Source organism: Epinephelus moara, chromosome 19 (assembly GCF_006386435.1).
Source record: "Epinephelus moara isolate mb chromosome 19, YSFRI_EMoa_1.0, whole genome shotgun sequence".
Taxonomy (NCBI): Eukaryota; Metazoa; Chordata; class Actinopteri; order Perciformes; family Serranidae; genus Epinephelus; species Epinephelus moara.
In genome coordinates this window covers 33,515,071-33,531,309 of record NC_065524.1, presented here as the reverse complement: position 1 = coordinate 33,531,309, position 16,239 = coordinate 33,515,071, and the positions used below count along the sequence as shown (strand labels likewise).

The window sequence follows — 16,239 nt, the reverse complement described above, 5'->3', positions numbered from 1 at the left end:
CACCTATCTAAATCCTTTTTCATGTCAGTGGACAATTTGGTGTCGGGATTTATATGGAACAAGAAAAACCCCCGAATACGGAAAAGGATCTTACAACAACATCGTAAACATGGAGGATTATCCCTCCCTAACTTCCAGTTTTACTATTGGGCTGCCAACATTAGGTCTATGCTGTTTTGGAAAGATTCTCCATCTGGTGACACTACCCCTGAGTGGTTACGAATGGAAAACTCCTCTTGTTTTCATACTTCTTTACACTCACTTCTATGCTCAAAACTTCCTCTTTTGAATTCCATATGTAAATTCACCTCAAATCCAATTGTGAAACACTCTTTTAGAATTCTGACACAGTTCAGACGAAGTTTTTCTCTCAGGGATCTACCCACGTGTGCTCCTATAACAAGAAACCACCAGTTCATGCCATCAATCATAGACAGTGCTTTTCAGGAATGGGCTGATAGAGGAGTTGCCACAATAGAGAATCTATTTATTGATAATATTTTCACATCTTTTGATCAACTAAAGCTTAAATTTAACATCCAAAACTCTCATCTTTTTAGATTTTTGCAGCTCCGTAGTTTCATATCAACATCATTTACTCACTTCCCATCCCAACCACCCAACACCCTCCTAAATTCCATTCTGAAGCTTAATTCAGGTTCCAAAGGGAATATTGGGAACATATACTCCTTACTAAATACATATAATTTGGAACCTTTGACATCATTAAAGACTCAATGGGAGGGCGATTTGGGGTGTGAACTTCCTGAGGAGACTTGGGAAAGAGCTTTAGATAGAATACATTCCTCTTCAATCTGTTTACGACACACAGTTATCCAGTTTAAGGTCATGCATCGCCTTCATTGGTCTAAAGTGAGACTAGCAAAGTTCGCACCTAGCATTGATCCCATTTGTGATCGTTGCAGGCAAGCACCAGCCACCCTCTCGCATATGTTCTGGTTTTGTTCAAAACTAGACAATTTCTGGCAGTCAATATTTAAAACTTTTTCAGATGTTTTACAAGTACCTATTGAACTTTCTGCCATTACTGCCATATTTGGAATAACTCCACAAGACACTCACCTTAGCCGCCAGGCAAAGAATATGATAGCTTTCGCATCTCTTATAGCTAGGCGATTAATACTTTTTAAGTGGAAGGAGAAACTTCCCCCAACCTTTAAGATGTGGGTTAATGACCTTCTACACCATTTGGTACTAGAGAAGATTCGTTACTCTACAAGAGGATGTATTCAAAAATTTTATGCTACATGGAAACCTTTTTTGAGTTATATAGAGAAATAAGATGTCACTAATATTGGTGTTCTATATGACTGATCCTGTATTATGCATAATTTGAAACCCATAAGGACCACTCTCAATCACTTGCTGATTTTCTTTTGTTTACTTGTTTATCATGCTGTTTTGTTTTAATTAATTATTATTATTTTTCTTATTATTATTCTAACTGTATCACTTTTATTTATTCATATAAAATATGTACAATATGTACATGATGCATGTAATACAAGTGGATGCATACAAACTCAATCAATACTAGGTTGTCGAATGGTACAGTAATATTGTTCCAGGGATGGGGGGTGGGGGGGGGGGGGGGGGGGGGTGGTTTATGTTTATATTTGTATTATTTCTAATCGTCAATGCCTTTGAATTTTTGTACTTTGTACACTATTTCTCTATGTACAAATATAAATAAAAAGACTTNGGGGGTGGGGGGGGGGGGGGGGGGGTGTTGTTTAGGTTTATATTTGTATTATTTCTAATCGTCAATGCCTTTGAATTTTTGTACTTTGTACACTATTTCTCTATGTACAAATATAAATAAAAAGACTTGGAGCAAAATGGCTAAAATGCGACTGATCGCTGTGGCTCCCCCTGTGGACCAATGTTGGGGTTAGTGTTGCACGGTATACCGGTACTAAAATAGTACCGTGGTACTAGAGTATTCCAAACGGTACTATAATGCATTTGGAAGATACCGGTACTTTGAAATTGATTCATTTTATTAATTTAGTTAATTTATTTTACTCATTTATGCACACAAACGCCTTTCTTGTTCCTATTGGAGCACAGATTGCACAAGTGCTGTGTATGATAACACCTGTATCAACATCTGCAGCTGGCGCACGCGAAAAAAGACAAGAGAAAGTCTGCCTCACAAAGGGAGACAACACGAGACAACACAAACTTGGTGGAACATTTGAGTTACCAAACCGTGACGTCCGTACCAAGGTACTTACGGAACCATGATTTTTTTGGTACCGTTACACCCCTACTATTTATTGCTCTAAAGGTTTGTATCCAAAAGGACTTTTCCTTAGGAAAAGTACTGAAGAGTATCGAAAAGTATCGAAATTCATATTGGTATTGGTACTGAAACAAAGATTTTGGTATTGTGACAACACTAGTTCGGGTTTTATTTCTTCTCATTTTTGGTATGACTAAGTCATGGTATGGTATGCTGTACATAATCACGGAAACTGTCAATCAGTCATTCTGTCAGTCAGTCATTCTGTCTGTCCCACGTTTTTCTACTCACTGACGTGGTCAATCTATGTGAAACTGCACATAGGCATTGAGGACTGGCATAGGTAGAAGGTGACAAAGCTACCAATGGATATGGACTAGTTTTTAACAATACTGCAATTAACACATTATGTCAAAATCATGCTTTCCATAATAATGGTAATCTTAAAGAGGATTAAAAATACCAGGGTAACTAGGAAATTACATTTAATGTGCTATAAGAAAGCCATTAAAGACAACGCAGTCTGACGTACCTTTTCAGTGTCTATACCCCGAGACATGGACCATGTGGAGGCAATGTAATCCATAACTCTTTCACTCAAGCCCTTGGGCACCTGGTAGAGCTTGAGGAAGTCCCGGACACTGTTAATCATCTCATGGTAACGATTGGTGTTGGCGTACATCTGCTGGAAGATTGTCGTCACGTTACCGAAGATGGTGGCGTAAAGAAGGGCTGGGGACATACAGAGAAGAAAAGACACGTTTAATTTTGATTTTAATACCACCAAAGGTTTTAGCTGCTTGTGAGGAGTTGACTTCATGAGGAAAACTAAATTGTGTGCTAAAAAGAATTTATAAAATAAATTTGGTAAAATGCAAATCGCAGCATTGCTCAGCCATTTATACATCTGACTGGAGTGTTTGGTTCACCACCACTTCACTTTAGTTTTTTCAACTATTTGTGTCTCGAATCACCCTATGGGTTTTCAAAGATTTACCCAGAGGCTTATGAACCCAGGGTCACATAATACTGCATAACATTTTGAGATTAAACATGGGAAAAAAATCGATACAGCATAGTATCACAATATTATGCGTGGCGATATTGTATCAATACACGGACATCAAGTACCGATCTTTTATTGTATACATTATTAATTTTTGCAAATACACATTTTAAAACAACTTTTGGTACTAGAATAATAAAATGAAGTGTTTCTCAGTCCATGAGATGGTAGTGATGTTTCTTTTTCCTGGTGAGGTTAGCAGAGGTCTCAGTCAGCGGCATTTGGCAGGATGTTCATCAAAACAAAGGAAATCAGAAATGCGCTGCTGGCATTTAAATCAAACATCTGGACTTATTTTGGATTTTTTAACACAGAGGGAAAGAAGGACTTCAATATGACACATGCCATTTGCAAGCAGTGTCATATGAGAATACGCTGGGAATACTACGAACATGAGGGCTCAACTCACACTCCACCATCCAGAGATAGCGTTAGCCACTGATGGCCAAGCTAACGCTAAACCTGCCTTGCCAAAAATCAACCAACACTGGACACACTAACCTCGACAAAACTACCATCCAACTCTGAGAGAGCTAAGAAAACAACACAGTCCATCAGCTACTTTATGTGCAAAGATCTGCGTCCATACAGCACTGTTGAAATTGAAGGCTTTTGTAAAACCCTAAAAACACTGGATCCCAGGTATGTGACTCCTTCTTGATGTTATTGTTTTTTGTACCAACACAGCTGTACCCAAGCTCGACAGAGAAGTGAATCATAAAGTTGAGGAATCTTTGAGTACAGACAAAACAGATTTGAACAGACTGAAAACTTTATCTTATAAGGTAAAACTGCAGTTGGAAAAAAAGGTAATAAATATATGGCAAATTATTTTATCGCAATACTCAGCATATTGCAATTTTGCAAAAATATCGTATCATTACCTAATTATTGAGATAATATCTGGTGATCCAAATCCCAGATAGTCTACAAATTAGGTTTTACGAGCTCAAAAAAGTCAACAAATCATGGTTTAAAAACATTTCAAATACCTGGTTTACAAGGACATAAAAATCTCAAATACCTGGTTTACAAGGACATAAAAATCTCAAATACCTGGTTTACAAGGTCAAAAAACTTTCCATTGTTGGGTTTAAAAAGCTCAAATAAATCTCCAAAAAGGGTTTTAAAAGAAAATTTATAAGGACATGAAAAATCTCCCAAAAGTGGTTTACAGGGACATACAAATATCAAATACCTAGTTTACAAGGACAGAAAACTTTGTTGGGTTGAAAAAGATAAAATAAATCTCCAAAATGGGTTTTATAAGAACATAAAATTCTCCAAATTGTGTTTATACGGACATGAAAAATTTCCCAAAACTGGTTTATGGGGACATATAAATCTCAAATACCTGTTTTACAATGACATAAAACCTTCCATTATTGGGTTTAAAAAGCTAAAATAAATCTCTAAAACAGGTTTTATAAGGACAAAAAAATCTCAAAATTGTGTCTATAAGGACATAAAAATCTCAAATACCAAAACATAAAGTTTTCCATTGGTTTAAAAACATAAAAAACAACAACAAAAAATCTTCAAAATGGGTTTTCCAAGAACATAAAAATCTCCAAAATGGTTGTTATGAGGAAATGAAAAATCTCCAAAATGTGGTTTATAAGAATATAAAAACCTCCAAATTGTTTTTATAAGGACATGAAAAATCTCCCAAAAGTGGCTGAGGACATAAAAATCTCAAATACCTGGTTTACAATGACAGAAAACCTTCCATTATTGGGTTTAAAAAAGCTAAAATAAATATCTTAAACAGGTTTTATAAGAACATAAAAATCTCATATACCTGGTTTACAGGGACATACAAATCTCAAATACCAGGACATAAAACTTTCCATTGTTGGGTTTAAAAACATTAAAAATAAAAATAAAATAAAAAATAATCTCCAAAATGGGTTTCTAAGAACATAAAAATCTCCTAAATGTTTATGAGGAAATTAAAAATCTCCAAAATGTGGTTTATGAGGACATAAAATCTCAGATATCTGGTTTACAAGGACATTAAACTTTCCACTGTTGGGAAATTAAAAAGCTAAAATAAATCTCCAAAATGGGTTTTATAAGAACATAAAAACCTTCAAATTGTGTTTATGAGGACATGAAAAATCTCCAAGAAATTTATGAGGACATATATATCTCATATACCTGGTTTACAGGGACATAAAACTATCAAATACCTGGTTTACAAGGACACGAAACTTTCCATTGCTGAGTTAAAAAAAACAGATCTCCAAAATGCATTTTATGAGGACATAAAAATATCCAAATTGTGTTTATGAGGACATAAAAGTCTCCAAAATGTGGTTTATGAGGACATATAAATCTTCACAACTTAACAACACTGGTGGCCTTAATGTAAATTACATCACATGATATACCAGACCTAATGTGCCGCAAGCCTTAATATTGTTTTATGTGATGAACACTTAATCAGTCACGTGGGAAATTAACAATTACTACTCATCATTGTCTCTAAGTATGATCCACAAAATGCTCGCCAAAAGGGAAAAAGTACAACCTCATACTGAGTGTGTGTGTGTGTGTGTGTGTGTGTGTGTGTGTGTGTGTGTGTGTGTGTGTGTGCGTCCATTCCCAGTAACATTTCACTAAATAAGGATATTTTTTCCGATCTTGTCTTGTGATAAAAGAAAGAGAAAGAGTACAGCAGTGCATCTCGGAGGTGGTTGGGTGGTTGAACTGGTGCAACAGCTGGCGCGTGTGTGTGTGTGTGCGGATCAAAGCTATCAGATGTCTGCTCTGTGTGTGTAGTGTTCTCTTGGCAGTGGAGCCCTAATTAGCCCTGCTAGAAGGGACGGAGAGGAAACATGCCAGCCACACATTTCAATTATCCTCAGATGATGACAGTAACCTGTGCATGCGTTTGTGTGTGTTTGTTTATTTCACAGCGCCACAATCAAAGTGTTGAAAAACTGCACAGGGAATAATGCTAATTAAAAAGCGCTCGAAACTCCTCAAGGGCAAGGATAACCACAACTTCCATCCTTTCATCACCATCGCTCTCTTGCACAGCCACGGTATCGAGCCTCGCAGCACGCCGTGATATTCTTTATCACCTAAACACAAAGAAGATGCTCTTGTTGGTAACACATTTGCAGGCATCAAAATCAGGAAGTTAACAGATCAAGACAGTTTTTTTTTTTGCTTTTTTTTAAAGGTCTGAGCCAATTAAATCTAAGATGATTTGACAATCATCTCCTTTTGAAGTTGGCAAAGTTTTTGGATGACTGCTACCTCGAGCTCGAGCACAGATGGCAGCGCTCACTTCACAGATAAGCAGAAAACGCTGTAACAAAGGAAACTCAATCGGTCCCTGCGGAGCGGTGCTTCAGCGCGTCCCCAACATCGCTCTCTAGTTGCTGACGTACACAACTTCGCCGCAGCGTTGCTCGGCATCCAACAGCTGGCTTGTTTGAGGGTAGTTAAAAGACAGTTGTCAGAAACTCAACCCCCCGGGCCAACCGTTGCTATAGAAACAGGACATATGTATAGTGCCCCCCCCCCTCTTCCCCACGCCACCCCCTCAATCCCTCGTCACACTGTGATCTTCTACTGCCAGCACCGATCCAGTGCTGGTGGTAAAAATAGAACAGTATCAGAGCATCCATATTTCATAGAGAACAGCCATGGACTACAGTACATTGCATCTACAACTGAATCCTCCCGAGGCTGTCTGGTTTTTTAGATATTTAGATATTTAGATTTGTATCTCACAATGAAAAATTTAGACGGAGACAAGTCTGTAGATGAGTTCTGCCAGTTCCCCCGAGAGTGTATTCATAAACCTGAGCAGCCAAAATGTGGAGGGAGAGAAGGAGGGGGGGGGGCAATCATCCTCTCGTCTCCAGGTTGAGATTGTGGCTGAAAGAAAGTACAATAGAGGCGCACGAGTGATTGCAGCGGGATCGGAGGGAGCGCTGTGCAAAATTGATCTGACGGTCAGTTATTGCTTGGAGGTGCTGCTCTCTGTGCGCAGTCACACATAATGGCACCACGCTGTACACTGAACTGTGAGCCACACAAGCAGAAGATACCTTATGAATGTTTAATATTGAGATGTGGAAAGAAGGGCACGCTGCGAGAATTTGCCTCCTGCCTTGCAGAGTGGATGTTTTGTTATTTAGTGGGGGCAGGTTTCTTCACTGTGTGATAATCCACTCATAGTTATTTGTGTCTACAGCAACACTGGATAATTCTGTGTGTTGGTAAATCACAATAAGTGATATTTTCATACTGTAAATGCCATTTTTTTCCACATATAAATGCATTTGATGGCGGTTTTCTTGAGATCCATGACTCATGTGCTTCACTGTACCAAAACATACACATTCAACATCTTAAAAACAGCAGTTAAGCCACAAAATTCATTAAAAACGCTCCACTTAACGCCAGCCTCTCTGAGGAGAAGCTGTCTCATTCACTGTTTCAACTGTGTTTTATTTTTCTGAGGCATTTCAGAAAGACTAGAAACTTGTGTGTGATGCATCACGCTCCAGAAAATCTCAATAATGCAGCACGATATCACAGAGAGGACTGAAATAATGAGTCTAATGTAAGACAAGAACAACAGAGCTCCTGCTGTACTGTATATGTCATGTTGCTGTATTAAAGTGGACAGACTGGAGCTGACAGTGGCATTGATGAGACTGAGGAAGAAACTGGGGAGATCTAGTTTTGGCTTTTCAGCTTTCTAAATTTGACATTGTATGAATGTACAGATATACTGCATCAGTGTATCTCTGTCTATGTCAAAAGAGACATTTATGAACTAAAATTTTGCCCAAACACGGCCTGTGCTTTGAGCCTGAAAAGTGGTTTTCATGTGTGACTTTTTGTTAAAGTTATATCCAGTAGTATTAGGCATTTAAGCGCTGCAGTGAACACAAACCTACACACTGAACCAGGCAGCACATTCTGGGTTACAGGAGAGTTAGAAATATTGCTCAGCTAATCATCTGTAAAGTCCTATTTTCTGAACTGCGATGGCTCTATTCATAATTCATTTACTCACCTGCCTCTGTGGATTGTGGCTTTAAAGAGCATATTTAACGTCTCATGTATCATGTATCTGCTACACTGGATGAAAGATAAAACGCCTCCACTCACATCCAATCATCATCATGGCCACTGCAAAGATTTTCTCCCCGTCTGTCGTGGGGGCGATGTTGCCGAAGCCGATGCTCGTCAGGCTGGTCATGGTGAAGTACAGTGAAGTGATGTAGACCGAGTCTTTGTTTGGGCCGCCCTCCCACTTGCCTGAACCGCTGGCATTGAAGCGGTACGGCGTGCCCACCGTCTCTGCCAGGATGTAGAGCCAGCTGTCCATGCGCACGATGTTGGTTTCCTCGTCGATAACCTCGTAATCACCGATGCTGAACCTGAAGCGTGGAGACAGAAATGGTCAGGAAATAAATAATCAGAGATCCCATTTCACACTTAGAGACTATTAGATTGTTTTTCTGTTCAACGAGTGAATTTAATGAACAGTTGTCGTGAGGAACTGAAAATATGTGGCACGTTTTATACATTGAAATAAAAATCTACAGCAGCTCTTTGAGGCTTCACTGAGGCACGGCTTTGCTTCGAGCTAAATGCTAAACAATGTTAACATGCTGATGTTTTGCTGATAGCTGTTACCATGGTCACATCGTAGTTTAGCATGTTAGCAGCTGAGGATGATGAGATAAACTAAGGTATTAGACGGATTAAGTTTTGACTTGATGATGGCGCTAACAATGTCATTACAATTCTTACCAAGGAACACGAAACAATAATCCATCCAATAACTTCTGATGCATTTCTCCCAAAACCACACATGTAAACCTCATCGTGACACAAGAGCATCACCAAACTCAGTGGGATTCATCCTCTAAGGACCATGAATGTTGGTACAATATTTGGTGCCAATCCACAGTAACTCTTGAGATATTTCACAGGATAAGTACGAGGGTTGAACCCTGAAAGTGGAAGACTCAAATCATCAGTTTCAGACCCCTCAGTCGACTGAGACTCTCCAAGTAGAGCAGTTGTTTGTCCTTTTTGTTTTGGTCACTCAGTATGCAGTGTGCTACTCCATTTTGGTCCCCAGACTTTGCTGCACAGTGAGCGCTCCTCACTTTCATGCTGCTCTCCAGCACCAGAAGCTGCAGACCCATATGCAGAGATAACTTTATCCTAAATTTACAGCTTACAAAAATTCGATATGATACAGTCTCTGGCTTTTGTTTGATATCTAGTGTCGGCAAGAAGATGTTGTTGAACATTTCCGATCTGTCATTACTGTAGTTAGCCCACATTAGCTCGTAGGGCTAACTTTGCTTGTTCACTATATCACATCCCACAGAAGCCTGTTGAAACTCTTAAACTCTACGTGGAAAAAAAAGGAACAAATAGTGACAGATAATATTTGTACATTATTATTCGTATTGGACGGCCAAATCTGATTTGACTGACATAATTCTGAGTCAGCTGCTGGTGGTATTTATTTTCTTTTATTATAAATTGTGTAATTATTTATGGTTCTTTTTTTCTTTCAATTTCAACTACACTCAATTGGAGAAAGCCTTGGAGAAAAAAAAATCCTTCAGTATATAATAATAAGAATTAATAATAATAATTTAAGTGAATGTGATGATGCAGCAGTCACTGTTTACTCTCCGTGTTTTCCTTTGTTCTGTTTTTTTTTCATTAATGTGAACATTCAAAGAGAGACATTCACATCTGTTTGTGCAAAACATCTGTCCATCATTTTTCACTTGTGACCTCAAATCAGAGGATGCATATCTGCGTGATTTTTTTTTTCCAATCGGTCTTTTGCCTGGCCCCGCCCCACTGTGTTGCGATTGGCTTGTACTAACCATAACCATGACCTCTTTGCCCTAACCCCAACTGCATCCAACCTCAACTTATAGCCAATGACACAGCAACGTAGGGCTACAAATCAAAACAAAATAAAACTATTTTTCCCTTTTCAGACTGTTTCAACCAAATCAATTTTAACCCTTTGGAACCTGAGCAGATTGGCTTGATTTCTTTTAAAAACATGGGAAGAAGGAAATGATCCAAGAAATTAGCAGAAAATTCAATTAAGAGAAAAAACTGAAAATAAGAAAATTTGTAAAAAAAAAAAAAAAAAAAGAAACAAAGAAGAAAATTACCTCAAAAGAGTGCTTAAATATTAAAATAATACTGTAAGAAAATTTTAAAATGTATTATATTTATTATTATTGATTTTTATTATTATTATTATTATTTATGTCAACAATAATAATAATAATAATAATAATAAATATAGTTTTCCCAATATTTTTTCTTTTTCCGCTATTTTTTTAAAAATAATTTTCTCAGTCTTTTTTTTTCAATTTGTGGGACATCTCATACCAATTTGCTCATTGCCGTTTTTTCCTATATTTATGAAAGAGGTATGAAGGTATAAATGCCAGAGGAGGTAAAACTCGACTTTGTTTCACAAGAAAAGCAAAAGAATTGAGGAAAAAACTAAAAAAAAAAATCTGAATTTTGTGTAACAGGAGTTAGATTTTCTTATCTACTACTCTGGTGGTCATGGTTGATGGTGGTTTAACACGATAGCGCAGCTTGTCCTGTGACCATGGCAACCACAGACACCACCTTGAGGGAAACGATACTGTACAGGAGCTATTTTTATTGTTATCTGAGTCTGACGTTTTGGAGCAGCAAAGGCTTCATTGACTCAAGTTATTATTCATTCATTACACTGTGTGGGCCAATAAATAATGTTTATGATATTGGCGAGAGCCTCTCGTGGGACGCCGACTGCCGGCCTGTGAACCACGAGAACAAACACTCATGAAATCCTGCATATTAACATTGTTTGAAACCTTGTAGACGAACACAGTTTTGTGGTTATGAATATATTACTTGAAGATGTCTTGTAATCCTGATTGATGAGGGATGGGCCGAGTGTTTGTCACGACATGAAAGTGTGTGAACAGTGTGCAAGTGTTTTTTTTTGTGTGTGTGTGTGTAGTTTGGAGTACATCACGGTACGGACATAAAAGCCCATCTGGAGAGGAAAAACTTGTGTTCATCATCAACTATTGAACACATCTTCCCTGTTTTAATGCATGCAGGACATAAAGTTGTCATGATGGCATCTGCTTCTGTTTGTGTGTGTGTGTGTGTTTAGACATACTCATAAACATAATAAATCAAGCACAACACATGATGGAAACTCAGTGCTTCCACCACACTTGCCCCCTGTAGAGTAGATGATCTGATTAGACTTCGGAGGCCTGTGCTTCATAAATTTACATATTAATGAAGAAAAACAAATTCTCTTGAAACCACTACAAGTCTTTCTGGCTTTAAGGTACAAAAAAAAACATACCGTTTTGATGCGTGAAAACAAGCACGTTGACATAAAATAAACTACTAATTAATGCATTCATTAGCTTAATCAATGACCTCATTATATTAATTGGCGCTGCTTTAAATGCGTCACAGTGATGGCAGCAGTCTATCAGAATGTGTTATGTAATTTATGTGCGGTAACTCTTACTTAAAATGCTACATGTTTGTCTGTTTTCCCTTTTTAACAACTGTATGAAAGAAACAGCAGATAAACATACCAAATGCAGGCCAGCCAGTGAGCAGCCAGTCCAAAAACACACACCAGCAGGACCAGGACAGCTGCCCCGTACTCAATGTAGTGATCCAGTTTACGTGCCACCCGACCCAGACGGAGAAGCCGGACTACTTTCAGTGAGCTGAACAGACTGCTGATCCCCTGAAGAAGCAGTGAAAGGGGAGAGAGACAGACAGAGAGGCAGACATCAGGGACAACACTTTTACTGAACAATTTTATTTAAGTTAAAGTTGAATGTTACCCAACATCTGAAGGATTTTAAGATTTTTAAGCATTAACTTGACTACACTAGGCAACACTAGATTAATTAATAAACGGCTTATAAAACACTATAATCTACTTGTACACAGCTATAAGGACATTTTCACAGGTTTTACTGATGTATAGTGCTTGTTGGTATTCATATCTTTTCCTGTAAGACAAATTAGCAACCTCTGGGACTGAATAATGAAGCCAACGTAGTGTATGCCAAAAGCTGCAGTTCCTCTATTGGCCACTTGAGGCTGGCTGAGCCAATTAATCCCCATAGACCCCTTATGTTCAAATGCCTGACATTAAAGCTGAAATGAACATGTTTACAGCCTGGTACAAAAACTGATTTTGGTCTTGACCTTTCCCCAACTAGCCTACTTTAAATGACATAAAACATCTGACATCCTTCTAAATCCTCCCAGTCCCCACCCCTCTTTTTTTAATAGTATTTTTTGCTTTCTTTTTTTAATCATTAATCTTTTTTAAGGGTCAAGTCTATAATTGGCCGTTTTTGACTACTTTTGATTTTACCTTTGAATTTCACCTTTAAAACTGTTTGTCACCTGTGTGACTTTACAGTTATTTTTTCATTCTGACATACTGTATTAACACACTGGACCTAAAATCACACAAAAAGAAAAACCCCACCAAAAGGAAAGGGGGTGCCTTTTTTTTTTTTTTGCTTGCAAGCATTTCCTTAGAATAGCCCGTTTTTACTGTTTGTTCCTGCACCAAACGCGCACCAAACATGACGACAATATTCAGGAAAAAGCATGGCGTAAATTATTTATCCTAAGTCTGGTTTTACTTGGCCTATGAAGCATCTTGCTGCTAAGTCATCTTAAATCGGTCATGTGATTTGGCGGCACGTCCAGAGGGTTAAATAGAACAATAAATTTTATCTGTAAAAAATTATATTTTGCAGATTTGTTTGCCATACTCGTGTCTTTTTCTTTACATGTATGGCAACTCACCGTTTAGAGTATTTTTCACTTGTTGAAAATATTATATATTTTTGTATCAGACATTCTGTTTTCACTGTTTTTTTGTTTGTTTTTTCTGTTGCCACTGTCCGTTTAACTTTGAAAACCCCAATAAAAGAGTTGGGAAAAAAAGTTTTTGGTCTCTATAGCTAATTTCCTCCGTCAAGACAACTATACGGGATTGAATTTTTATACAAAACTCACCCGTTTACATTTTATTAAGGCTTACGCATGTTGAATGGAGGGACAGCTTGAGTGACAGGCTGCCTGTGAGGCCTCGTAACAGTCTATTGGTATGTCTCAAATCACATACTTCTGTTAGTGTACTTCTATGTAGCATACTATGTGCACTATGTATTCATTGGTGTACTGCGCAAATTTCGACAGGTCAGTGTTTGCTAGTTAGCAAACTAGCATTAGCATTCGCGTTATCGTTCGTGGTACCAAATCATTACAGACTGCTAAATTAACCCAATAAACATACAGCTGGCTTATACCCAACAACAGCATAGTGGTGCTTAGTGCAATAAACACATGTATTTGTACAATGCAGCGACGTTCACGGTCGCACAGTCCTCGGCCGCCATTTCCTGTTTGAAAAGTGGTCCCTCCCCTTCTGCTACGTAGCCACGATGGCGACCATTGAGAGCGAGAAGTGTCCATAGTTCCACACTCAACTTCTTGATCATTTTGAGTGCACCATCCGGGTACTCATAGTGCACTGCATTTTTCCATACTTCTCAGTGTGAACGCACTTATGCACTCAAAATATTAAGTGTAAGTACAGACGTACGCGATTTGAGACACAGCATATGTGTCAGATCCACCCTCTCAAAGGCAAACATGCTGAGCATTCCAATATCCATACTACCATACTATATAGTATGCAGGAAAAGATTCAGTATGTCCCAATACTTAGAATGTCAAATGTAGTGTGCCAAAAATCCCAGGATGTTCTACTACATTCGGTCTGATTTTTCAGTATGCCAGCTAGCATGCTTTTCCGGCCATTCTGACCCACAATCCTCTGCACAGCGGACGATACGTCACATCGACTAAGCTGCAAACATATAACAGCTGACTGACAGCATCAGAAGTCGCAATGACGGATGACAGCACATACTAAAAGGAAACAGAAAAAGTATGTGATTTGGAACGCACCCATGAGCTGTGTCTCAATTCAGGGGCTGCAGCCTTTAAAAGGACGCGGCCTTTGTGGTCTATGTTGGCCACGTCCTTTGAAGACTGCATCATCTAAACCAAAAGGGCACTGAAATGAGACCGTCTGGTCTGCAGAGGATTTCCTGGTTGCATCACTAGTTGTTCTTGCCCCGACTTGTTGGCGTTTCTCCTACCTGGCAACCAGCTGCGCTTGACGAAAGAAGGAGTAAGCTAGTAAGTTAGTTAGCCTTGATCGTGGACCCAGAGATTGTTATTATACATATTTTTTTTTTAAGATTAATACTCCAGGAGACGATTCACAGCCGGAGACACCACTGCATGCTCTAAATTCTGGGAAAGAAGGCTGCATGTCTTGGCTGCATCTGAAGGAGCCTTTGAAATGGGACAGCTTTGGTCGCGCCAATGTGACGCAATCGGTCTTCGAAGGCTGCAGCCCCTGAATTAAGACACAACTATGGTCACTTCTGGCTCCAAAAACACAAGATGGTGACGAGAAAAATGCTGAACTTGAGGCTTCACAACTGGAGTCTGCAAACCAATGAGTGACGTCAGAGTCGCTATGTCCATTTTTTTATAAAGTCTACGGTAAAGACATTTTATATAATTGCAGATTTGTTTTACTCATTTAGTATCTGTGCATACACCAGATTCTTTGTTTTGGTGGTCACAGGAGGAGCTGTAGTTGCTGACAAATACATTATTAAAACTTATATCTGCTAACAACATAATTATTGTGAGTTATAAACCATTTGTTAAGTGCTTATATGCTGTTTATAAATGCTAAATAGAGTGGATGAAACAACGCATTATTTTTGTGTCTATTTAAAATACTGTCCTACTTTTTTGAGATTTGAGTTTTGAGTTATGCATGTTTTTATCAGTCTATCTTTTCCTATTTACCTCTTTGTGTCCTCATGTTCCTTCTGCTTAGTGATTCATGAGTGACTTGGCTGCTGTAACGCTGTAATTTCCCACTGGGATTAATAAAGTGCGCAGTGGATAAAATTAACTTTGATAGCTATTTGTGTAAAGAAATACAACACAAGATCTAATACACAGTGCACAAAATATGATGTGCAGTATTTGTTCTATAATGAATCTAAACCTCTCTATAAAGTGACAACTGTTAATCAAAAATAATCTGCCTCAATCTGCATTCACTATAAATGATCTTTTTTATCATACAAAAGAAGCGATTAAACCCACTGTGGACACAAAGTATGATGAAGTGATGCACTCCTGTGTTTGCTCAGGGTCTTCCACGTCAGATATTAAATAAAAAAAACATCCAACCACTTTAAAGGATCAATATGAAAGTGTTTGAACCAAGAGTAAATATGATATGAAGACAACAGCAAACAGAGAATAAGGAGGAAAAACACAAGATTCAGAGTGTGAACATATGCCGTGTGGATTTTAAAAACATTCCTGTGCAGTGTGATGAAATTGTAAAACTTGGAGCAGTTACATAACCAGCTGCTAAATGTCTACTCAGCTTATATTGAAACACCCACTCAAACAGACAATTGCAGTCCCATGAGTTTGCTGCTGGTACGCACTGTGTGTGTGTGTGTGAGTGTGCTGGCAGTGGTATTGATTTGCTAATGTGCTGTGGTCTGCAATGCGAGTACAACTGCAGCGCTCGCTGTCACTTGATCTGATCTCGCTGCCTGTCAGACACCTCAGCTCCTCTGAAATCACTTTACAGACCTGAGCTCAAACACAATTCAATTATCGATGCGGTCGTGTTTTGAGTTCTGTTGCAAACTCTGCAAACACAAGTTGGGTGAAAAGTTCATCACTGAATAGATTTAAAAGAGACAAGACAATT

At 38.4% G+C, this 16,239-nt stretch overlaps 1 protein-coding gene across 1 annotated transcript in view; it reads right to left on the bottom strand.

Annotated features, from left to right (window-relative positions):
* Positions 1 to 16,239, bottom strand: part of kcnh1a (potassium voltage-gated channel, subfamily H (eag-related), member 1a) — a 73,715-nt gene that overhangs the window by 22,059 nt on the left and 35,417 nt on the right. Inside the window, exons 8-10 of the mRNA XM_050070873.1 lie at positions 11,975 to 12,132; positions 8,472 to 8,743; positions 2,799 to 2,998 (exon numbers count right to left, since the gene is read on the bottom strand). Coding sequence (XP_049926830.1) covers positions 2,799 to 2,998; positions 8,472 to 8,743; positions 11,975 to 12,132 — 630 coding nt within the window. The remainder of the gene's footprint in view (positions 1 to 2,798; positions 2,999 to 8,471; positions 8,744 to 11,974; positions 12,133 to 16,239) is intronic.